The 25447-nt window shown below is 47.1% G+C and overlaps 2 protein-coding genes across 4 annotated transcripts in view; both read left to right on the forward strand.

Annotated features, from left to right (window-relative positions):
- Positions 1 to 25447, forward strand: part of SDAD1 (SDA1 domain containing 1) — a 120216-nt gene that overhangs the window by 17340 nt on the left and 77429 nt on the right. For all 3 annotated transcript variants that reach the window (XM_077276237.1, XM_077276244.1, XM_077276253.1), the window contains exons 7-9: positions 6980 to 7037; positions 7175 to 7246; positions 15033 to 15134. In XM_077276237.1, the coding sequence (XP_077132352.1) occupies positions 6980 to 7037; positions 7175 to 7246; positions 15033 to 15134 (232 nt within the window). The remainder of the gene's footprint in view (positions 1 to 6979; positions 7038 to 7174; positions 7247 to 15032; positions 15135 to 25447) is intronic.
- LOC143787446 (lamina-associated polypeptide 2, isoforms alpha/zeta-like) lies at positions 9608 to 10801 on the forward strand. Its single transcript, XM_077276190.1, has 2 exons — positions 9608 to 9783; positions 9856 to 10801. The coding sequence occupies exons 1-2, from the start codon at positions 9608 to 9610 to the stop codon at positions 10799 to 10801; spliced, it is 1122 nt and encodes a 373-aa protein (XP_077132305.1).

Raw genomic sequence — 25447 nt, forward strand, 5'->3', positions numbered from 1 at the left:
CTACAGAGATGTTCTGGACTTTTACATTGTATCTCACCCATTCTAACCATAGGTTTTTCCTTGGGGCTGTTTGTGTTTCTATGGAGAAAACCTCTTGCCAACTGAGACCTGGAAGGGGTTCACTTCATTAACTACATTTTGCAAACGCTCACCTGGGCCTGTTTTAGGTGTACTGGTAACGGGGGCTTTGGTTGGTCTGAAACTAATATCCTGGAGCTGTATATGGCCTAAATACACATAGGGTCCAGCACTAAATACATAATTATAATGCCTTCCTAATACGAACGTCTGCAGATCAGCAGATTGGGGGCTTTCAAGATTTAGGAGGAGGGGGTGACAACTTTTACCCCATTTACAGCCCCTAAGTGGTTGCAGAAGGGCTGTTAGATGCATTCTGTCACGAAGACTCCTACCCGTCCCATCCTTAGAGAACATGGCTTCGCTAGGTTTATATCCCCAATCATCTCCCGTATTCCAGGCAGCATCTGGCCAATAATAACGGTTATTGTTGTCATTTCTGGTAACGCACATATAAAACTGGATGATCTCCTCTACCACCCGTTCAGTCTCGGGACACTTGACTACATCACAGAAATCAAATCGCCAGATATTTACCAGGGCTGTCAGGTTTACCCAGAGAATAGTGGGACCAGAATTCTTATTTACAATAGGGGCCGAAGAGGTAGGGGCGAGGATGGCCCTCAGTTCCAGGATCAAAAACAACAGCAACATTTCCCTTCAGTCACTTCTGTGACTAAACACTGGTTCGGTCTCTTTTACAGTGTGAGGCATGGATCCAGGTGCTCTTTCCTTCAAGTTTTACTGCAGTGGGGGTAACCAAGATCACCGTGTGAAGTCCTTCAAATCTTGGCTGGAGACAATCTCTGCACACAAACTTTTTCACATACACCAGGTCTCCTGGCACAAAGGGATGGTGTCCAGGAACCTTGTCTGGGTCTGGAAGAGAACTGAAGACAGTTAAATGCACTTTGGCAAGGTGTCCATGTAAGGCCTGTACATAGCTAGTCAAGTCCTGATACTTGGGCTACAACTGTTGTGGAAAGAAACATTCAAGATTGGGGCTCCTGCCAAACAGAATCTCATACGGTGACAGTCCTGTCTTCCTGTTTGGGGTATATCTTACTGAAAACAAAGCTAGAGGGAGGCATTCTGTCCATGGTTTACCAGTCTCTGTCATTGCCTTCTGGATTTTAAGCTTAAGAGTTCCATTTAGTCCCTCCACTCTTCCACTGCTCTGCGGATGGTGTATGCAATGCTTGACTTACCCCCAGTGCTGCCATTACCTCTGACATGATCTCTCCAGTAAAATGGGAACCCTGATCGCTTTCAATGACTTCAGGAACTCCATACCTGCATATGATCTCAGCCATCAGTTTCTTCACCGTTGTCTTAGCCGTAGCTTTGGCAACTGGGTAGGCTTCTGGCCAACCTGAAAATAAATCAATGCAGACCAACACATACTCATACGTCCCTACCCTGGGTAACTGAATTTAATCAATCTGCAGTCTCTGGAATTGGTTAAAGGGGCCGGGGAGTGTGTTTGGATGGGGTTTTCACTGTCCTACTCTGATTATGTGTGGCACATATCATGCAGCTCTGTACCTGCCTTTCTGCGCAGGTGGAAAACTCGGGGGCAATCCATTGTTTCTGTAGGGTGTCACACATGGCCGTCTTCGAGTGGTGCACATTCCCGTGCAGAACCTGTGCCATCATTGGGTACAGTACCTGTGGTAGGCAGACCTTTTCACCCCTCCCCCATAGTCCGGTAACGGTATCAGAGCAAGCCCCTATCCTTTGCCACCTATCTTTCTCCTCCTTACTTGCCTGTTTTTGTAACCGGGCTAAGATGTCTTTCAACACAAGTGGAGATGGTGGGGTGTCTAGGTGATGTACTTGAGAGGCTACAGGAGTGCTTGCTGCTTTCTTGGCAGCCTGGTCTGCCAGTGCGTTACCCTTTGTCCGTCCATCAGTGCCTTTGCTATGTGCCTTTACCTTTATAATGCTTGCTTGGGTGGGAAACTGTAGTGCATTCATAAGTTGCTGGACTGCCTCAGCATGTTTAAAGGGGTGGCCATTTTTTTTTTTTTTTTGTCAGGAAAGCCCTGGCTCTCCAGATAGGCCCATAACCGTGTGTAATGCCAAAAGCATACCTGGAATCAGTGTAGATATTTACAGTCTTACCTTCTGCTAGTTTGCTCTGCTTCTTGTGCAGACATATGAGCTGGCATTGACTCTACCTTGATTATCTCATGTTCTGAGACCACAGCATATCTGGTACAGTAGCATCCTCGGTCATCTTGGTGACGGGATCCATCTACAAAAAGCTCAAAATCAGCATTAGAATAGGCACACTAGAGACCAGCCGTTTCCTGAGACATCAATTCTAGACAATCATGTGGTTTGGAAACCTAATCTTGTTCCTCTGGATCCATTCTTAAAAGAAAAAGAAAAAGAGTGTCCTTTTTCATGTCACCTTCATGTCACCTACTCCTCCCCCCTTTGGATCCAGGGGAACTAGGTGAAGAGTAACGGGGTTCAGGACAGTGCACCTTTTCAAAGTCACATTAGTAGGCATGAGAATAGCACACCGAAGTCGCAGCTGTCCAGCCATGGACATGTGGCTAGGTTGTACCTGGTTAAGGATACTATGTACATCGTGGGGTATGGACCATCAGTGGGTAATCCAAAACAATCTCTGAAGACTTGTGTAGCAACAGCTGGACAGACAACACAGTCCAAATACAGGAGGGACTTCCTCTTGCCACCCTATCCAGGCGGCCACTATAATAAGCAACAGGTCTCTGTCTCCATGAAGCTGAATCAGCACACCTGTAGCATGTCCTGCATAGGTGAGCTCTGTCTGCAAGGCAGTCTGCAATACTGTACGGCAGTGCTCGGGTGTCTTGTAATCATATACGGGGCCTGCAGTGTGTAACACTATATCACAGGGCAAATTCCCTCTTTGGGTGGACATAGCGTCTCCTGGATGCAAGGGGCCATGAGCGGCAAGGTAGGCCTGACACTCTTGGGCTATAACTGGCCCCCCCATTTTTTTTTTAACGGGAAACACGGGTGTGTTACCTGGGGAAACACAGGGTATCAGGGCACCATTATCGAATAACATTTGTATTTGCCCCTTGAGACACTGCTCCTGATCATGTTTCAAAGGGTACTGATAGACTTTGGGAAAAGGAGCACCAGGTTTGAGAAACACTTTTACTGGTTCTACAGGCATTATTGGGGGAGAATCTGGGTCTATCAGGACCATCATAACTGTGGGAAGGGCAAGTAGGATACACATCTCTTTATATTCATCTGCATAGGAGTTATATAACGCAAGGACTATCTGACCATCATCTTGGAATTATATTCTGGAGCAGAACTGTAATAATAAATCTGCCCCCAGTAAATTTACCGAACATATAGAAAAGATTACGAACTGAGCAGTAACTTCAGGGAAAGGTCCCACAGGGATAGGTTTTATAAGAGTATATTTATTGGGTCTGCCATCTACTCTAATTAAAACAAGCTCTTGATCTGAGAATTTGCATGGCGGGGCTGGGGAGATAATGAAATTCCCATACGGGGTTAAAGGCGTATTGGAATGTGAAGCTGGACTCACGTGTACGAAGGGAGGAGGCAGAAACTAGAGTCTGTTACATAGACAGCAAGAAGCTCTGCTGATTTAACCCCTTTTTTTTTTTTTCCTGCTGGACTAAATTCTTTTGAAAACCTTTTACTATTTGCAATGCATCATCCGGAGTGGAAATCTCAATATCGGGTCTACTACAAAAAGGTATGAATGGGCTTTTTATTACAATGGGAATCCCAGATCTTCAAACACTACCATAAGACACCCATAGAACTTCTCGGCAGTCCAGGATATATTGGTGCCTTTTACCAATCTTTCAATTACTTACAAGTTTTCATCGAAGACTAGACACAGGTCTATTTCACTTCCAATCTCATACAGTACTTATTGCTTCAAATACAAATCTCTCAGTGTGTATTAAACCAAGGACAGAGAAAACTTTGGAATGCAATACATGGCCCCCCCCCCCTCCCCCGTAGCCCACAGCGCCGAGGGGAAAAATTGCAAGCAAATAGCGCAGGGGCTCACTCAGCCCCTCCCATCTAGTAACGCAGAGATAAGAAAAAAATCACTGCATTCTTCAGCGCTGAAGGGAGAGCAAGAGCCCAACTCTATACCCCCCTTTCTCCAGCACGTAGCGCAGATAAGGAGAAAGAAGTAGTGACAAAGAAATCTCGCAGCTGCTCAGCCCCTCCCCTACAGTACACAGCACTGATACAAAGCTCCGTATCTTCTACAGTCACAAATTACAGCAGTTTTCAGACCTAATTTCTACAAAACTTTCCTATAATCCTCCGTGGTCTGGGCGGAGCCCCAAGGACGGTCCGTACACACACACAAGGCAGGTCACCACCCAGGTTGGATTCTGCACAACACAAACAGGACACACCTACACTTCTGGAGATCTCTTTCCGCCGCCATTACAGGGCGCTGGCTGAGACTGCATTTTCATCATCAGTGGCACGGCGGCCATTTTACAATCTGTAAGATCACAGTTCACAGGCATTTTATAACCAAACACGGGCTCTACATTATCTGATCCTCCCCTCCATCAACCTATTCTCATCCTTTGTTCTTTAAGCCTCGCGCAACTCGCAGATAAGCTTCTTGACTGTCTCTTGCCCTCCCGTGACCATTGTCTTGACTTCCACGGCATCCTCATCTAACTTGTGGGGCACGGACTTCTACTTTAAGATACGCAGCTTGGCTCCCAGGATACTATGGCCTCCTGCAGTAGGCCACTGGCAGCAATCTTCAACACTGAGTTCCACAGTACGGAGCCTCACGTTCGACGTACTAGGAAAAGAGCCTCGCGCTCAATATTTCCGTCCCTAACCTGAACAACAGTGATTACAGACTATCCTGCCACGATATCCCAAACAGTCGGGAGGCAGCCTCCTAATGAGACCCCTCCACAAAAATATAGGTGGTCCCCTCACGGAACGTCTTAGGTTACCTAACTAGACAGGTGGTCCCCTCACGGAACGCCTTAGTTACCTGCCTGGACAGGTGGTCCCCTCACGGAACGCCTTAGTTACCTGTCAGCACAATATCACAGAGGCTGCGTCTCCTATCCCTTTCTCTAAGCTGCCCCACAATCTACAACTGGCTCAATTTTTCAGTCCACTTCACTACTAGACAATAGTCACGGGTAGGGTGGTTGAACGGAGTACAATGACCGGTAAAGGAGGTGTGGTGTACAGAGGTCGCACAGGATGCGACGTCTCTCAGTTGCTGGTTCAGAGCGTGGCACAGGATCACGTTTGATCTCACCACTCGATCATGCACCTCCCGGACCCAAAGAGACCACAGACAAACCAATAACGGCTGAGACACTAGCAAGTGTGACATATACAGTGTATATGATCGCCACTTACCGTATCAGGAGGGTGATCAGTCCTCGAGGTCAGCCACTACGGGTATCATCCACAGACATCCAGGCATGGGTCCAGAGAGTCTCGGATCGCTGGCCACGCCCCCCGTTGGTCGCGCCAAAATTGTCGGGGCCGTAATACGACAATTAAATCCTCATTCACCAGTCATTCCAAATTAATATGTGTGCAGGGCATTTGGTACCGGATAAGAATAAATCAGACAGGTAGCTGGTTCAAACTTAGTTAATGCCCCGTGCATCCACACATATCTGCAGCGGTCACACCAACTGGCTTTATTCTAAAAATACACAATACTATATTGAGTGTTAGGGGAAGGCGTGCATTAGGCGGGGTTTAAGCTAGCATCCAGTCTTCCTGATTTGTTCTGACGTCTTCTGGTGAATCCTCCCTTTCTTCACATTCCTGAGTTTCGTTTCTGAGGAAATGGCTTAACCCTTCGGACACTAAAACCTGAAACGAAACTAAGCTCTGGCGGCCATCTTTAAATACAGTTATATCTGCAAGCATAGGAAAAACTTATTGTTTCACAGTATAAGAGTATAAAAGTACAGAAAGATATATAAGAAATATATTTTCACCTTGACAATACTAACATATCACTGTGCGTGGAGCGGGTAATATGCTCTTAATTAGTGATGAGCGAACGTTCTGGGATAAGATGTTATCTGAGCATGCTCATGTGCTAACCGAGTGTTTTTGGTGTGCTCGAATAATATGTTCAAGTCCCGCGGCTGCATGTCTCGCGGCTGTTGGACAGCTTCAATACATGAAGGGACTGCCTAACAAACAGATAATCCCTGCAGGTATTGCTGCTGTCCCAACAGCCACGAGACATGCAGCTGCGGGGACTCAAAACATATTTTTCGAGCACACTGAAGTTACTCAGTTATCACCCGGGCATTCTCTCGGTTAGCATCTTATCCGAGAATTTTGCCTCCGAATATTGTGTGGCAAATAATTATTTTTTGTTAAGTGATATTTATATTTTTTAATAGCTTGTTTCTCCTTCGCCTCATTGGGGGACACAGACCGTGGGGTGTATGCCGCTGCCACTAGGAGGCTGACACTAAGTGATACAAAGAAAGTGATCTCCTCCCCTGCAGTATACACCCTCCTGCTGGCTCTCAGCTAACCAGTTCTTGCTTAATGTCCGTAGGGGCCACACGGACGGGTCTATTCAGACCCAAAGCTCTTCATTATTTTACTTTTCAATTTTTACTCTTTGCCTTTTTGAATTTTAATCTTTCCTCGCATGAATGGGGCGACGGATTGTTTCAAGGTTCCGATCTCCCCGAACCATCAACAGGTGAGCACGGAGAGTGTCACCTCTCCGTATCCTCTCCTGCGATGTGGGATGTCATGCCTGAGCTGATTCTTGGGGGCGACGGGTCCCTTCAAGGGCACCGATCTCCCCGCACCATCAACAGATTTAATAGCTTGTTTTTTTTTGTTTTGTTTTTTTTTTTTCCAGGAATGATGCTAAAACAGTCAATGTAATAACAACCGCCTGTTTTTCTAAAGTAACTAAGGTGAGTTTATGAGCTTTAATCCAATTTTTTTTTTTTTTTTGAATTTATTAAAATTACTGATTATTTGCTACTGGGTGGGAAATTTCAGGTGATACATTTCTTGAAATCCATACGATTTATTTATTTTCTCTTCCCAGATACTGGTTGCAGCTTTGCAATTTTTTCTAGGAAAGGACAATGAGAAGAAAGACAGTGACTCCGAATCTGAGGTTAGTCCTGTCAGGGTAGATGTTTCAATTTTGCAGACTATATTAATTTTTAAAGGTATATTCCGAACAGCACTCAGAAATGGGAGGGGGGAGGGAAAAGATATGTCCTCTTGCAGGGTTTTGCAGTAAGTATACAACAATACTCCTGCTGAGTTTAAAACCCCACTGCGAAAGGGTGTCCTTAATTTCACAAAAGTGGCAGTGTATATAGGACAAGATACCACCTCACATAAATTGATGTAAATGCATAAGCATATAGTTCTGTACAACAACCTGAAAATATGCCCAGAATATAGTTTGTTAGGAAAGCTGGGTGCACTGATCTTAACAGAAAAGCTGGGTGCCTTGTGTCTGGGGCCGCAGTGTATTTAAACAATACATACACTAGACTGCCAGCACATGTTTAAATGCTGTTAATTAAACATATAAGCTCAAGCTGTTACCTTGGATTTTACTGGCGAGTGGCTGGAAAAGAGGGGTGCACTAAACTTGCTGTCACTTTAAAAGCTGGGTGCATGATGTCCTCACATATATTGGTGCAAGTGCATAAGCATGTATAACAAGCGGCAAATAATGCCCAGGGTTTAGGTTGTTAGGAAAGCTGGGTACACTGATCCTAACAAGAAAGCTGGGTGCGTTATGTCCAGGGCTGTAGTGTGTTTACCAGTACATAAAGCACATGTGTATAAATACTGTTACGTATAATTAAACATATAAGCTCATGCGGTTACCTTGGATGTTAGATGGGTGCACAAAACTTGCTGTCACTTTAGGAGCTGGCTGCACGGTGTCCGGCCTGTAGCGTAGAGAGATGGCGCTGTTTGTCTGTAGTGAGCACGGAGGTGTCCGTCTGTGTCGGCGCACAGTGAGGCCATGTGCACACGTTCAGTATTTTTCGCATTTTTTTTCGTGTTTTTTCGCTATAAAAACGTGATAAAAACGTGAAAAAAACGCTAACATATGCCTCCTATTATTTACAGTGTATTCCGCATTTTTTGTGCAAATGTTGCATTTTTTTCCGCGAAAAAATCGCATCGCGGAAAAAAAAGCAACATGTTCATTAAAAATGCCGAATTGCGGGGATTCCGCACACCTAGGAGTGCATTGATCTGCTTACTTCCCGCACGGGGCTGTGCACACCATGCGGGAAGTAAGCAGATCATGTGCGGTTGGTACCCAGGGTGGAGGAGAGGAGACTCTCCTCCACGGACTGGGCACCATATAATTGGTAAAAAAAAAAAGAATTAAAATAAAAAATAGTGATATACTCACCTTCGATGGCCTCCGGAGTCTTCCCGCCTCTCCGGTGCATGCTGCCGCTTCGGTTCCTATAGCGGGTGTGCGGTGAAGGACCTGCGATGACGTCGCGGTCTTGTGATTGGTCGCGAGACCGGTCATGTGACCGCTCACATGACCGCGACGTCATGGAAGGTCCTGCACACACACAGCATCTATAGGAACGGACGCCGCTGAGGAGATCCGCTGTCTGCAGGTGAGTATAACCATTTTTTCCAGGTCATCCACCTGACAGCACCATGGAGGTTGTCTTCTTATCCACAGTGGGACAGGAAACCACGAGCATAAAAGGACCCTCCCCTTACCAATCATCAGTGTTTTTCCTGTCCCACTTTGGATAGGAACTACGAGGATTCCGGCAGCTCCGTTTGGGGGAGTGTGGATCGGGGGGTCTCGGCCCTTATTACCCTTCCCACTACAAGTCCCCGTAAGCCGAAACCCGACACAGGGTCCCTCAGCTCACCCGGTGCAGCGCTGCTCCTGGGATTGCCGGTCGTTTCCTCCTGGAGAGGCTCTCGACCGAGCACGCCGCCGAGCGTTTCCGGGTCTGCCTTTGGAACAGAGCAGACAGCCTGGACGCTCACCGCAGCTCTGTCTCCCTGGAACGCCGCACGCTGAGCCCGGCATAGCACTTCCGGGTCGCGGTCGACAGGGGGCGGGGGCGGCGTCCCCATCTCTCTATGGGGAAGATGCAGCACTTCCGGGGCATGCCGGCGAGCGCGAACGCTCCAACGCCAGGAGGACAAGCATATAAGGTAAAAGCCGTAGTTAGACCTCTATCCTGCAATATCCGAGATGGAGGATTCCGCCAGGATAGAGGGTGATAGCCAGGCTCACGTAAGTCCCCTTGCAGAGGGCAACTGTTAAATGCCTACCTCCCGGGTGTTTCTACCTCCTTCTAAAACAGGGCCACTTCTATTATTATAGGTAGCCTCCACCGCCGCAGCTAAGAAAGGGAGATGTAAGAAGTGCCCGTTATGCTCCGCTAAACTAAAGGACACATGGCAGAAACCCCTGTGTGAGCCCTGCACTAACCGCATACTGGGCGAAGAGCAGGCCTCTCTCATGTCTAACATGCGGACTATGATCAGGGAGGAGGTACAGGCATCAGTCTCGGGCTTAATGACCCCTCAACCCTCACAGCCAGATAAGAAGAGAATGAGGGATTCGGACTCTTCATCTGAAGGGGCCTTGTCCGATTCAGAGCTGGAGAACGAGGAGTTTAAAGACCCTCCCGGCAGGTGAGGGGGCTCCGCACTGTGCACGGCTGGTGTCCGGCGGGATTGACACTTATGTCTGCTGTTTTTCCACAGGGGGAAAAAATACTTATTTTCCTCTGCGGACACCGACGAGCTCCTGGGCGCAGTAAGGCACACCATGCAAATTGAAGAGCCGCCAGCCTCTTGTTCAATCCAAGATGAAATGTTTGGCGGATTACGAGCCCAGACCTCAAAAGTCTTCCCCGTCAACGCTCATATTCGTGGAATGATTCTGGAGGAATGGGAGGAGGCGGAAAAACGCCTAATCATTCCTAAAGACTTTAAGCTACGCCTCCCTTTTGATCCAGCGGAGGTCAAAGACTGGGAGGATGTCCCTAAAATAGACGTTCCCTTAGCCAGAGTCTCCAAAAGAACTGCAATACCCTTTGAGGACTCATCTAATTTAAAGGAGGCTATGGATAGGAAGGCAGACAGTCTCCTAAAACGAGCCTGGGAGAGCTCAGCAGCTGTAATGCGTGCGAACATAGCAGCAACTTCAGTAGCACGGTCTATGCACCTATGGGTGGACGACCTAGCGGACCAGCTTTCCTCTAAAACCCCTAGAGAAACAATATTAAAATCCCTTCCCCTCCTTAAAATGGGTACAGATTTCTTAGCAGATGCGTCGGCGGAAACAGTAAGGTTTACGGCTAGGAATCAATCCCTATCAAACGCGGCCAGAAGAGCCATCTGGCTCAAGAACTGGTCCGGGGACGTTCATTCCAAAAATAAGCTCTGCGCCATACCATTTTCAGGGGGAAGAGTATTCGGTCCGGTACTAGATGACATCTTAGAGAAAGCGTCAGATGATAAAAAGGGGTTCCCAGAGGACAAACGTAAAAAATTTCAGCCCTTTCGGAGACCACGTTATAATCAAAAAAGTGATTATAGGGGGAAAGGGAAACAAGGCAGGTGGAGTTACCCAAAGGGCGGAGAATCCAGAACCAAGAATAAGGAATCCACCTTTTCAGGTTCAACACCGAGCTACCATAGAAAATGACGCCACCAGAGTGGGGGGGCGTTTAACCAGATTTTCAGGAGGCTGGCAAAAGATCACTACAAGCCCATGGGTGTTACAACTAGTTGCTCAGGGCTACAGAATCGAGTTCTCTTCTCCTCCCCCACAAAAATTCCTGATCTCCAGCCCCCATCTCACCACAACATCGCCCATGTGGGTAGATATTCAGGATCTGCTAAAAACAGCTGCGATTGTCCCGGTACCTCCCCAAGAGATAGGACAGGGATTTTACTCAAGCCTATTCTCTATAATAAAACCTTCGGGAGAGTCAAGAACTATCATAAATCTCAAACACCTAAATTCTTGGGTAGTATACAAACGATTCAAAATGGAATCGATAAAATCTACGATTCCCCTCCTGGACAGGGAAGTGGTTATGTGCACTCTAGACTTAAAGAGTGCGTATTACCACGTTCCTATCTGCCTAAACCACCAAAAATATCTGAGGTTTGCAGTAGAAAAAGGAGGAAAAGTCCTTCATTACCAGTTTCGTTGTCTGCCGTTCGGTCTAGCTTCAGCGCCAAGAGTTTTTACAAAGATTATGATAGAGGTAGTAGCCTACCTAAGAAATCGAGATATCTTAGTCATCCCGTATCTGGACGACTTCCTAGTGGTAGCAGACACGGTAAATCAACTCAGGACCGACTGTCAGTTCGTAATCTCCACACTGCAGAATTTGGGGTGGATCATAAACTGGAAAAAATCCGATCTAGTACCCAAACGGAGGATAAAATTCCTCGGGGTCATGTTAGACTCAGATGTCAGGATGTCCTTTTTGCCGGAGGAAAAACTCCGAAGCATAATAAGCAAGATTCATCTCTTCGCGAAAAACAGAGTTTCCATCAGGGATGCTATGAAAATCCTAGGAATGATGACGGCATGCATACCTTGCGTAAATTGGTGTCAGTTTCACTCCCGACAGCTTCAACAGGCGATTCTCTCATCCTGGGACAGAAGACAGGGGTCCTTGGACAAGGTGATACAGTTGCCAAACCAGGTGAAAACCTCGTTGCGTTGGTGGACAGATCCCAAAAACCTCAAGCAGGGAGTACCCTGGAGTCATACTCCCGAAGTAATAATTACCACGGACGCAAGTCAGCAAGGCTGGGGAGGCCACATCCAGGGAAGGTATTACCAAGGTCTGTGGACCCGAGAAAACAGCATGCGGTCCTCAAACTTCAGAGAGCTGCTCGCAGTCTGGAAGGTCCTATCTTCAGCGCAAGCCTTGGTGAAGAACAGGCACGTGAAGGTGCTCTCGGACAACACGACAGCAGTGGCGTTCCTTCGACATCAGGGTGGCCCGAGACACAGAGCTCTACAGCAGTTGGCGGAACGAATCTTCAGGTGGGCAGAAGTGACGGTACTCTCGATCTCCGCAGTTCACCTGGAAGGTTCCAGCAACCAAGTAGCAGACTTCCTGAGCAGGAGGACGGTGCTATCTACGGAATGGGAGCTAAACAACGTGGTTTTCAGAGACCTGTGTCGTCATTGGGGGTATCCGGAGATAGACCTCTTTGCAACCAGACAGAACGCAAAGACCAGCATCTTCTATTCACTAAACCCTCAGGAAAACCCAGCTGGAGTCGATGCCTTCTCCCAATCATGGAACAGAGGCCTGTTGTACGCGTTCCCACCGCTTGCCCTAATCCCAAGGACTCTCAGGAAGATCGCAGAAGATGGAGCCAAAGTCCTTCTTGTAGTACCGTACTGGCCGAAGAGGAGTTGGTTTACCTTACTGAACAAGATGTCAAAGGGGAAACCAGTTATTCTTCCACAAAGAAGGGATCTCCTCTTTCAAGGTCCCGTTCTACACCAGAATCCGGAATCCCTCCGTCTATCAGCCTGGATCCTGAGCGGCAAGTCCTAAGAGCAAAGGGTTTATCGGACGAGGTGATCTCTACGTTAAAAGCAAGCAGGAAGCCAGTAACCTCTTCTATCTACTTAAAAATCTGGAAAAAATTCTGCAGCCACTGTGGAGAAACTGCAGTCGATACTGACCGGCCTAATGTTCCCAAAATCCTTGATTTTCTCCAGGCAGGGTTTAATGCAGGTCTCAGACCCAGTACCTTACGGGTACAAATCGCGGCCCTTAGTGTTTTCTACGACTGTACTTTATCAGCTCACCCATGGATAAGTCGATTTTCCAGAGCAGTTGCAAGACTAAAACCTCTATTAAGGAAGACTATCCCACCATGGGATTTAAATCTGGTTCTTAACGAATTATGTAAAATTCAGTTTAATTTGGACGATAACCCAGACATAGGTAAATTGTCCCTAAAAACGGCCTTCCTTGTAGCCATTACTTCCGCTAAGAGACTGGGAGAGCTTCAGGCCCTCTCTATTCAAGATCCGTACTTACAGATTTTTCATGACAGGCTGGTTCTGAGACTGGACCCAGCTTTCCTTCCGAAGGTGGTCTCCGATTCAAATATTAATCAGGAAGTCATACTCCCTTCTTTCTTTCAGTCTCCCAGAAATCAAAAAGAGTCTCTTTATCATAGTCTGGACGTTAAAGAATCGGTTCTTAAATACCTAGAAATTACAGCACCCTGGAGGGTAGATAATAACCTTTTTGTTCAATTTAGAGGCCCGAATAAGGGTAAGAAGGCATCTAAATCCACAATTGCGAGATGGATTAGATCCGCAATAATCTCGGCCTATAAAGCCCGGGGGAGGGATCCACCGGGTTATATCAGAGCACATTCGTCTAGGTCAATGGCAGCCTCATGGGCAGAAAAAGGGGGGGCTTCAGCAGATCAAATTTGTAACGCCGCTTCCTGGTCTAACCTTAGTACTTTTTCCAAACATTACAAACTAGACGTGATGTCAACACAATTAAGTTTTGGCAGGAGGGTACTCCAGGCAGTATTCCCACCCTAGGAAGTAGTCTGCTTTGGTACTTCTCCATGGTGCTGTCAGGTGGATGACCTGGAAAACGGTAATTAGTCTTACCGGTAATAGTATTTCCAGGAATCCATCCTGACAGCACTGCTAGTTTCCCTTCCCATGCTAATTTACTAAGATCTGATGTGACGTAAACATTTGTATCTTGTTTGTGTTTAAATAAAATATTCTTTTTTGGCATCCATCCAGATGTGGTACTTTGAAAATCACTGATGATTGGTAAGGGGAGGGTCCTTTTATGCTCGTGGTTTCCTGTCCCACTGTGGATAAGAAGACAACCTCCATGGTGCTGTCAGGATGGATTCCTGGAAATACTATTACCGGTAAGACTAATTACCGTTTTTTATTTTTTTTATTATTTTTAAACATTCTATCTTTTACTATAGATGCTGCATAGGCTGCATCTATAGTAAAAAGTTGGTCACACTTGTCAAACACTATGTTTGACAAGTGTGACCAACCTGTCAGTTTTCCAAGCGATGCTACAGATCGCTTGGAAAACTTTAGCATTCTGCAAGCTAATTTCGCTTGCAAAATGCTAAAAAAACGCGAAAAAAAACGAAAAAAAAACGCGAAAAAAAATGCGGATTTCTTGCAGAAAATTTTCGGTTTTCTTCAGGAAATTTCTGCAAGAAATCCTGACGTGTGCACATACCCTGACAGCCACCAGGAGCCGCCAAGGACACGCAGCAGTACTGTGAAAGCCTTGTGGCCCGAGGGGGTGGGTGGAGTTACATTGGAAAGAAACAGGAAACTGATAGAGTACCTAGGTCCTATACGCTCCCAGCACTGACCTGTGTGAGTCTATCTGTGACAGTACGTAACCATGGATCTATCTGTTTAAGGATTCCAAGGGCTGTATAAAGCTAAGTTTGGGCAATAATATTAGACCCATACGCTGCCCCGGCCGGTGGAACAATATTGCCAACTGACCTAAGTGGTAAAACCACATGTATTAGGGTTGGTGACATCACACCCCTACCTGAAATCAGGTGTAAGGGAATATAAGGGGTCCTAATCCTACGCGTTTCGGTAGCTTGCGGCTTCCTCCATCAGGGATTATCCCTGAAATTAAGGACACCCTCTCGCAGTGGGGTTTTAAACTCAGCAGGAGTATTTTTGTATACTTACTGCAAAACCCTACAGGAGGACATATCTTCATTTCTGAGCACTGTTTGGAATATACCTTTGCCTTTACTCCACTTAATCTGACAGCATGTGGTCACTGTCACCCAACTTAGCAGCTAGAAATAAATATATATATATATTATTGATTTTTAAGTGAATTAAATTCCCACTTAATTTAAAGGATGAAGGACCAACTGCAAGAGACCTTATGGTGAGATATGCCACTGGGAAAAAGAATACAAAGAGCAAGAGGAAACTGGAGAAAGCCATGAAAGTCTTGAAGGTGCATATGCAATAGACTTTGTGTCATTTTAAGCGGTCTTGTTTATTGACATGGGACTGATTCCTACATGATTATCTATAACTAGATGGTGGCCCGATTCTAACACATCGGGTATTTTAGAATATGTATAGTAGTATATTGCACGGCCACGCAGTGTATATAACACAGGCCACGCAGTGTATATAACACAGGCCACGCAGTGTATATAACACAGGCCACGCAGTGTATATAACACAGGCCACGCAGTGTATATAACACAGGCCACGCAGTGTATATAACACAGGCCACGCAGTGTATATAACACAGGCCACGCAGTGTATATAACACAGGCCACGCAGTGTATATAACACAGGCCACGCAGTGTATATAACACAGGCCACGCAGTGTATATAACACAGGCCACGCAGTGTATATAACACAGGCCACGCAGTGTATATAACACAGGCCACGCAGTGTATATAACACAGGCCACGCAGTGTATATAACACAGGCCACGCAGTGTATATAACACAGGCCACGCAGTGTATATAACACAGGCCACGCAGTGTATATAACACAGGCCACGCAGTGTATATAACACAGGCCACGCAGTGTATATAACACAGGCCACGCAGTGTATATAACACAGGCCACGCAGTGTATATAACACAGGCCACGCAGTGTATATAACACAGGCCACGCAGTGTATATAACACAGGCCACGCAGTGTATATAACACAGGCCACGCAGTGTATATAACACAGGCCACGCAGTGTATAGCAATGTGGGCACCATATCCCTGTTAAAAAAAAAAAAAAAAAAAGAATTAAAATAGTTACCTTCCGGCGGCCCCCGGATCCAGACTAGACGTTTAGCGATGCTCCTCGCAACGCTCTGGTCCCAAGATGCAACGTCATCTCTGGTCATTGCCGCAATGGATTCTTGGGACCGGAGCGTCGCGAGGAGCGGGAAAGGCGCCGGAAGGTTATGCCGCGGTGTAACGCAGTCCGTTTAACGGACTGCTAAACAGCTATGGTGGCACTGACTGGAGGGGAGTAGGGAAGGGCGAATTCACGGCCGGCCGATCAGCGACGCGGGATTTCCGTGACAGACAAACAGATGGAAGTGACCCTTAGACGATTATATAGATAGATAAGACACTAGCTAATTCAGCACTGCCCATAGACTTTAAACATTTGTGTGATCCACATATTATTCAGCAGTGATGTTGTAAAACTTGTTTGCATAGTAAGTAGCTGCATGAGATCGCGGATTATCAGTCTATGAACATGTGCAGAGTATACAGTAAAGGAAGGGCTGACTGCGATTCCTGCTCTGGACCCAGTAATCACAGTGACAGGAGGTAGCATGAGCTACTAGGTCCTAACAGACTTAGATCAGCCCTAATATGTCAATCCCAGTTATAGGGGAATTTAGAGGTTTTTTTTAAAGATCTTTTAAATGGCTCAAAGTTAGAAAGAAATTCACAATTAAAGAGAACCTGTTAGCAAGATTTTGCCTTATAAACTAAAGTCATGGCTATAATGGTGCTATGATGCTGGTTTATCTGATACTTGATGTGAAGGGATCTGATCAGTGGTTGAATACTCAACTTGTGAAGTTTTCATAAAATGGCATCTTGTGTGCTTCGTGGCGGGACATAGGGTCAAGGTGGTCTTCTGATTCTCTGTGCCCCTCACCCACAAGCCTTCTCAGCTTTTTGGACAGGTCACTGATTATGACCTGCCTCCTTAAAATGCCACACTACCGCCATCATTGTGTTGGCGGCGCGTGTGCAGTGTGAGTCTGCTTTCTATTAGCACACAAGAAGTCATTTTGTAAAAACTTCACAAGGTGAGATTCAACAGCCACTGATCGGATGGTTTCACGTCAGGTATCCGTTAAATCAGCATTATAGTGCGATTATAGCCATGACTTTAGTTTATAGGGCTAAATCCCGCTAACAGGTTCTCTTTTAAAAGTAGGGGGAAAAAAGCTGCTATCATTCCTAGTAACTGTTTCTTTCCCCGCCCACATTGGGGAGGGAAAAAAGCCACTTGTCTGATTTCGGAAAATATTTGTAACGGAAAGGAGGGGACACCATTCAAATTGTGTTTTTATTGGTCCTTTGTGGTTCTAAATACAGTTAAAAAAGGGAGAGGACTAATTATTTTTTCCTTCATATTTTTCCCAATATTGACATTAAAATGTAAAAGAATACAAAAGCGACATAAGCCTAATTCCTCAAGTATCATGAAGAAAGAAGCAAAAAATGTTGCGCTCTTATAGATGCATGTATAAAAAATATGCAGTTGTGCCTATTCTCAAAGGAGAGGAAATGTCTTTGTCTTGAACTTGAAGCCGATAATGGCTTGTAAAGTTTTGGTTGTAATTTATGGTAATACAGCAGAGTTGAGTTTGATTACAAACACCTCTGCAGCTCTGCTTCCCTACATTCACTGCCAGGAGATGGGAACTGCCACGGGTGTTTGTAATCATACCCAGCTCTGCTCTATACTACACATTAAGCATAGCGATCAGTGCTGGCTATGATTACATCTCTCTGGAGAAAACATGTTCTTCTGACATTTTCACCTTTGTCTCATTGGGGGACACAGGACTGTGGGTGTATGCTACTGCCGCCAGGAGGCTGACACTAAGTAAACCAAAAAAAAAGTTAGCTCCTCCTCTGCAGTATACACCCTGACACTGGCCGCAGGCGAACCCAGTTCATGCTTGGTGTCTTAAGCAGGCACATGTCTGGTTTTTCCCAGACCTTTCTTTTCTACTTTCGAACCAGTTTCATCTCCCATACCTGTTTCCCCCGCTGCCACTGCTCCCAAGTGTCATCAGGAAGATCAAGATAGAGCGGGTCCCAGCAATTCTGGTCGCTCCAGATTGGCCTCGTCGGTCATGGTACGCATACCTAGTACAGCTGCTCGCCGAGGATCCCTGGCGGCTGCCAGAGCACGCAGACCTTCTCTACCAGGGCCCGGTCTACCTCCAGAGCTCGGGGGCCCTGAGTTTAACGGCCTAGCCATTGAATCTTGGATTCTAACCCAGGCCGGGTTCTCCCAGAAGGTGGCTGCTACTATGATATAGCGCCCGGAAGCCCGCCTCAGCACGTATCTACCATCACACCTGGAAGGTCTTCTTCGCCTGGTGCAGAGAGCGCAGTTATTCTCCACTTCGTTTCTCTATCCCCAACATTTTAGCTTTCCTCCAAGCCGGCCTGGATTCGGGTCTAGCACCAAGTACCCTCGAGACAGATATCAGCCTTGTCTGTCATTTTGCAGCGCAGGATCGCTACCAATTTACAGGTGAAGACCTTCATACAGGGCGTTTCTCACATGGTACTGCCTTACAAGGCCCCCCTGAACGCTTGGGACCTTAACCTGGTCCTAGGGGTCCTGCAGGAATCTCCATTCGAGCCTCTTCAGGACATCTCCTTGACATACCTTTCCTGGAAGGTAGTATTTCTGGTGGCCATCAGGCGGCTCTATCCTGCCGAGCTCCGTTTTTGCTTTTTTATCAGGATAAGGTGGTGCTTAGGCTAGCACCCCCTATTTTGCCAGAGGTTGTGTCCTCATTCCACATGAACGAGGACATTGTCTTGCCTTCGTTTTGTCCGGCGCCAACGCACCGTGTGGAAAGGGCTCTCCAAAAAGCCCTCCCTTGACCCATCCTCTGTGTCTAGCTATCGCCCAATATCTCTAATCCCTTATGCCTCAAAATTACTGGAACAACATGTCCATCTTCAACTGTCCTCCCACCTCTCCTCCTGCTCCCTCTTTGACCGGTTACAATCTGGCTTCTGACCCCATCACTCAACTGAAACTGCCCTAACTAAAGTCACCAATGACTTACTAACTGCCAAGAGCAAGTGACACTACTCTGTCCTCCTTCTCCTGGACCTGCCTTCTGCCTTTGACACTGTGGACCACTCCCTTCTGCTACAGATCCTCTCATCTCTTGGCATCACAGACTTGGCCCTATCCTGGATCTCGTCATATTTGACAGACCGAATATTCAGTGTCTCCGTCCCCCACACCACCTCCTCACTTTGCCCCTTGTCTGTCGGTGTTCCTCAAGTCTCTATTCTAGGACCCCTACTCTTCTCCATCTACACCTTCGGCCTGGGACAGCTCATAGAATCCCACGGTGTGCAGTATCATCTCTATGCTGATGACACGCATATCTACCTATCCGGACCTGACCTCACCTTCTTACTTACCAAGATCCCACATTGTCTGTCTGCTATCTTGGCCTTCTTTTCTGCTCGCTTTCTAAAACTGAACATGGAGAAAACAGAATTCATCATCTTTCCCCATCTATCAATGTCATGGTCTGCTCACTTTCCCCAGTCCCACACGCTCGGTGCCTCAGGGTGAACCTTGACTCTGCCCTCTCTTTCAAGCCACATATCCAAGCCCTTGCCTCCTGCCGTCTCAAACTCAAAAATATCTCCCGGATCCGGTCATTCCTTGATTACAACACCACAAAAACACTAGTGCATGCCCTTATCATCTCCCGCCTTGACTACTGCAACCTCCTACTCTCTAGCCTCCCCTCTAGCACTCTGGCACCACTCCAATCCATCCTACACTCTGCTGCCCGACTGATCTACCTGTCTCCCCGCTATTTCTTAGCCTCTTCCCTATGCCAAGCCCTTCACTGGCTTCCTATCGCCCAGAGACTCCAGTTCAAAACCCTTACAATGACCTACAAAGCTATCCACAACCTGTCTCCTCCATACATCTGTGACATGGTCTCCCGGTACTTACCTACACGCAACCTCCGATCCTCTCAAGATCTCCTTCTCTACTCCCCTCTCATCTCTTCTTCCCACAACCGCATCCAAGACTTCTCCTGTGCTTTCCCCATACTCTGGAACTCTCTACCACAACACATCAGACTCTCGCCTACCATAGAAACCTTCAAAAAGAACCTGAAGACTCACCTCTTCAGACAAGCTTGCAGCCTGCATTGGTCCTCAAGCTACTGAACCGCCGCACGACCAGCTCTACCCTCTCCTAATGTATCCTCACCCATCCTCTGCATCCGCGGGCAGGGTCCTCCCTCCTTATTTACCTGTGTGCCTTGCTTTTTGCTCATGTTTAATTGTATGTCTATATTTACCCCCTTGTATTTGTCTATATTTGCCTGGTTGCTAGGGAATCCCCACATGTAATCAAGCTGTCTAGTAGCTGCAAATCATGCAGCTGCGGCAAAGAAAACTAAATCTCCGAGCAGTCACAAATGCTCGGAGACCACCCGAGCGTGCTCGGGGAAAACCCGAGCAACGAGTATACTCGCTCGTCACTAGTGCCTTGCCATCTGCGATCACCGCTTCTCGCTCTCTCTCACCAGAGGTGTGTGGCGAACATGATTGAGTATGATTCAGATGTTTCCTTGGATCTGGACTCGCCAGGTTTCCAGAAATTGGTGGATTCAATTATTGAGGCCGCCAACCAAACGCTGAAGGTTGACGATGACTCCGATTCTGCTCCGGATCATACAGTATTCTTCAAAAGGACTACACGCCCTTGTAGAACATTTGCCATTCACCCGGAGTTTCGGACTATAGTTGATCGGCACAGGGAGCGTCCAGATAAGCGATTCACTGGGCAGAGGCCTATTGAAGAGCGGTATCCTTTTTTTCAGCTTTTCTGAGGAAAGATTGGGCCGAATCTCCTGTAGTAGACCCACCAGTATCCCAACTGGCTTCCAAAATCCTTTTATCGCTGTCGGATGGGTCATCAATTTAAAAATCTCATGGACCATCAGATAGAAAATCTGTCTCGTTCAGTCTTTGAGGCCTCGTGTTCAGCGCTCTATCCTTCCTTCGCCGCCACATGGGTAGCTAAAGCAATGGTTTCCTGGGCGGAGATCTTAACTACTTCGATTCAGAGCAGTAACCTTCCCCGGAGGCAGTGCAGCTGGCCAATTAAATCTCTTGAGCGGGAGACTGTGGTTCACGCCTCTTTGGATGCGGCTAGTTGTGCGACGCTGTCAGTAGCAAATGCCATTACAATCAGAAGAGCATTATGGCTCAGAGAATGGAAAGCGGACTCTGCGTCCAAAAGGTCTCTGATATCACTCCCTTACCAGAGTGGCCGTTTATTTGGTGAGTAGTTGGATCAGCTTATTTCGGATGCTGCAGGAGGGAAGAGCAAATTCCTTCCCCAGCAGAGGCTTAGGTGTCCCTTTTAAGCGTCAGCAACAAATCTGCTTCTGATCTCTTCATACCAACCCAAGCTGGCCCGCTGCTACTTCCGAATCAGGGCATTCCTCACACAGGAACAAAGGGTCGCAAGTTTCCTATAGACCCCACCAGCAGTGGAAGGGTCGTCCAAGACAGTCTAGACCAGTATTTCCCAAACTCCAGTCCTCACGGAACCCAACAGGTCATGTTTTCAGGATTTCCATAGTGCTGCACAAGTGAGAGAACTCCTGATACTTCCATCACCTGTGCAATACTAAGGAAATCCTGAAAACATGACCTGTTGGGGTCCGTGAGGACTGGAGTTTGGGAAATTATGGTCTAGACCTAAGGGAACTAGGTCGCAGAGATTTTCTGCCCAATGACTCCTGGCATTATCCGGTCGGCACCAGCAAGGTAGGCGGATGCCTACTTCTGTTTCGTCAGGTCTGGCTTTACGTCGTCCATGACAAATGGGTCAGAGACCTGGTGTCCTCCGGATACAAATTTGATTTTTCCTCTCGTCCCGCAACACGGTTCTTCCTTTCCCGTTTTCCAAACTCCAAAGCGAGGACAAGGGCTTTCCCTCGAGCCATAGATTCACTGCGTCAAGATGGAGTCATTGTGCCAGTCCCAGAAAACAAAAAGTTCAAAGGGTTCTACTCGAACCTGTTTGTGTTTCCAAAAAAGGACGGAAAAGTAAGACCCATCCTGGACCTCAAACCTCTAAACAATTTTGTCAAGGTCTGCCAATTTCAGATTGAGTCCGTCCGTTCGGTCATTACTTCAGTAGAAAAATGGGAGTTTCTGACTTCCATAGACATTTGGGATGCTTACCTCAGCATTCCGATATATATTTTATTACTTCTTTTTTTCCCCCTCACCAAAAATTCCTGCGCTTCCCCATTCGCGAACAGCATTTTCAGTTCACGGATTTGCCCTTTGGCCTCGCTACCACTCCCAGAGTGTTCACAAAGGTCATGGCGGCCGTCATGTCCATGTTGCACTCTCGGGGCGTGGTAGTTCTGCCCTATCTGGATGACTTTCTAGTCAAGGGACTTTCATTATAGGACTGTGCAGAGTCCATTTTAGGGATGATCCTGGACACCTCCTGAGGGTTGGTGATTCTCCCTCGACAAGGCCTTAGCCCTTCAACACGGAGCTCGTGCATTTTGTCTCTTGTCCCCCTCATTCCATCCGATTTGCTTTGAGGGTTCTGAGAAAAATAGTGGCCACAATGTAAGCAGTCCACTTCGCTCAACTGCATCTCCGTCCCGTACAGCATGCTCTTCTGGCAGCTTGGGTCAGGAACCCATTCTGTCTCGACCGCCTGTGCCGCTTGTCTCTGTGAGTCAGATGGTGGACTCTGAGCTCCTCCCTCAACCAGGGGAGATCTTTTCTTCCGGTTCAATGGTTAGTGGTGAGTACCGATGCCAGTCTTCTGGGCTGGGGAGCAGTTTTTTCTCACCGTACTGCTCAAAGCTGCTGGTCAACTCAGGAATCCAGACTTCCGATCAATGTTCTAGAGATCCGAGCAATACGGCTAGCCATGCAGCAGTTCCACTATCTTCTGGCGGGTCACCCCATCCGAATTCAATCTGATAATTCCACAGCTGTGGCGTACATCAGTCATCAAGGGGGCACCCACAGCCGGAGCGGCCTTGGCCGGGGTAGCTCACATTCTCCGATGGGCCGAGAGCAATCACTCGGTGATCTTGGTAGTGCACATCCCAGGTGAAGAAAACTGGGCAGCAGACTTCCTCAGCTGTCAGGGTCTCTCTTTGGGGGAGTGGGAACTTCATCCTGAAGTTTTTCAACAGATCTGTCTTCGCTGGGGGATCCCATATGTCGAACTAATGGCGTCCAGACTGAATGCCAAAGTTCCCGAGTTCATAGCTCGGTCTCTAGATCCAAGAGCCATCAGAGTGGTTGCTCTGGTTCTTCCATGGTGGCAGTTTCGCCTTCCTTACATTTTTCCCCTACTACTACTTTTGAGTCATCAAAGCGGAGGGGGTTCCAGTAATCCTGTCCCGCCAAGCGTGATTCGCGGAGTTGGTACACCTCGTTTCCGACATCCCTGGCGATTGCCGGATCATCCAGATCTGTTCTCCCAGGGTTTGATTTGCCACCAGAACTCAGGGGGCCCTGTGTTTAATGGCTTGGCTGTTGAATCCTGAGTTCTAACCCAGGCTGTTTTTTTTCACAGCAGGTTGTTTCCACAATGCTTAGTGCTCGTAAACCTGCGTCAGTACGCATATACCACCGTACCTGGAAAACCTTTTTTGCATGGTGCAGAGATCAGGTGATGTCCCCCCCCCTCGTTTTTTCTATCCCCACCATTTTTGACTTCCATCAGTCCAGTCTGGACTCAGGCCTGGCTCTCAGTTCCCTCAGTTCTCGGCCTTGTCGGTCTTATTCCAGTGTAGGATTATGACAAAACTGCAAGTGAAGACTTTCATGCAAGGGGTTGCACATGTAGTACATGCCGTTAGATCCTTGGGAACTTAACTTGGTCCGAGGGTGTTACAGGAGACTCCTTTTGAACAGCTTCAGGATGTCTCGCTGACCTTCCTGTCCTGGAAGGTCGCCTTTCTCGTTGCGGTCACGTCGTTACTCGAGCTTTTTAGTTCTGGGAGATTGTTTTCTTCGCCATAGCTGGATGATTTACAGCTACTAGCCTGCTTGATTACATGTGGGGATTCCCTAGCAATGAGGCAACCCCCACATGTACTTAGCCTGGCTAATAGCTGTAAATCATTCAGCTGTGGTGATGAAAACTAAATCTACGAGCACTAAAAAATACTTAGAGGACACACGAGTGTGCTCGGGAAATCTCGAGTAACGAGTATATTCGCTCATCACTAGTCCCCATCCTTTTTGCCCAAGGTGGTCTGTCCTTCCATCTTAATGAAGACATTGTTGTTCCCTCGTTCTGTCTGGCACCGGTCCAGAGTGGAACGGGCCCTTCACACTCTGGATGTTGTGAGAGCTACGAGAAGGTATGTCTCGAGGACGGCGTCCTTCCATAGTACGGATGCTTTATTCGTGCTTCCTGAGGGGCACAGGAAGGGTTTAGTCGCTTCAAAGGCTACTATAGCCAGGTGGATTCGTTCCACCATCCAGGAGTCCTACCGTGTCAGAGGCCAGCCTATCCCAGCGGGGATCAGGGCACACTCCACTTTGTCGATGTGGGCTTCTTGGGTCTTTCAGCATCAGGCGTCGGCGGAGCAGGTCTACAAAGCTGCTACTTGGTCCAGTCTGCACACATTCTCGAAATACTATAATATTCACACCCAGACTTCCACCGATGCGAGTCTGGGCAGGCGAATTCGGCAGGCCGTGGTGGCACACATCTAGACAGTTGTTACGTGGGGCCTTGATCTGTTATGTTGTTTCCCACCCAGGGACTGCTTTGAGATGTCCTGTGTCCCCCAATGATGCGAAGGAAAAAAAGGGATTTTTGTGTTCTCACCGTAAAATCTTTTTCTCCTAGCCAATCATTGGGGGGACACAGCACCCACCCTGTTAGCCTAATGGCTTTGCACTTGATCTGTAATTTCACATGTACTCATATGTTGTTAATGATCTCCTACTGCTTTTTCACTGAACTGGTTCTCTGGGAACCAGCATGGGGGTGTATACTTCAGAGGAGGAGCTAACTTTCTTTGTATTAACTTAGTGTCAGCCTCCTAGTGTTAGCAGCATAACACCCATTGTCCTGTGTCCCCCAATGATTGGCTCGGAGATAAAGATTTTATGGCGAGTACACAAAAATCCCTTTTTTCTCCTCTCTTCATGACACCTGCAGCTTATGATTGGTCAGTGTCATGCAAGGGGAAAAAGTACATTCTCCTAGCTAGGGAATCACTTATAATTTACAACCTAAATTTACAAGCTAATATCTCTGCACTGGAGAGGAGAAATTAAAAAATAAAAACTGCATTTTATATAGACCTGCAGCCACTTTTACATCATGTGGCCAGCTGGTGAAATGTCTTCTTTAAACTATTCTAATGGAAAGCTTGAGAGTTGACTATAAGTTGTTTTTACCTTTTGAAATGGGGAAATGGTAAAAGTTATGGCAATTCTCACTTTTATTCATTTTGCTCTTTTGTGCATTTGTCTCCAAATC

The sequence above is a fragment of the Ranitomeya variabilis genome, chromosome 1 (genome assembly GCF_051348905.1).
Source record: "Ranitomeya variabilis isolate aRanVar5 chromosome 1, aRanVar5.hap1, whole genome shotgun sequence".
Classification (NCBI taxonomy): Eukaryota; Metazoa; Chordata; class Amphibia; order Anura; family Dendrobatidae; genus Ranitomeya; species Ranitomeya variabilis.

Bases quoted from the DNA above. Each gene is read 5' to 3' on its own strand.
- LOC143787446 (XM_077276190.1), top strand. From the start codon at position 9,608: ATGTCTAACATGCGGACTATGATCAGGGAGGAGGTACAGGCATCAGTC. The intron at 9,784-9,855 runs GTGAGGGGGCTC...GTTTTTCCACAG, and splicing joins TTTAAAGACCCTCCCGGCAG to GGGGAAAAAATACTTATTTT.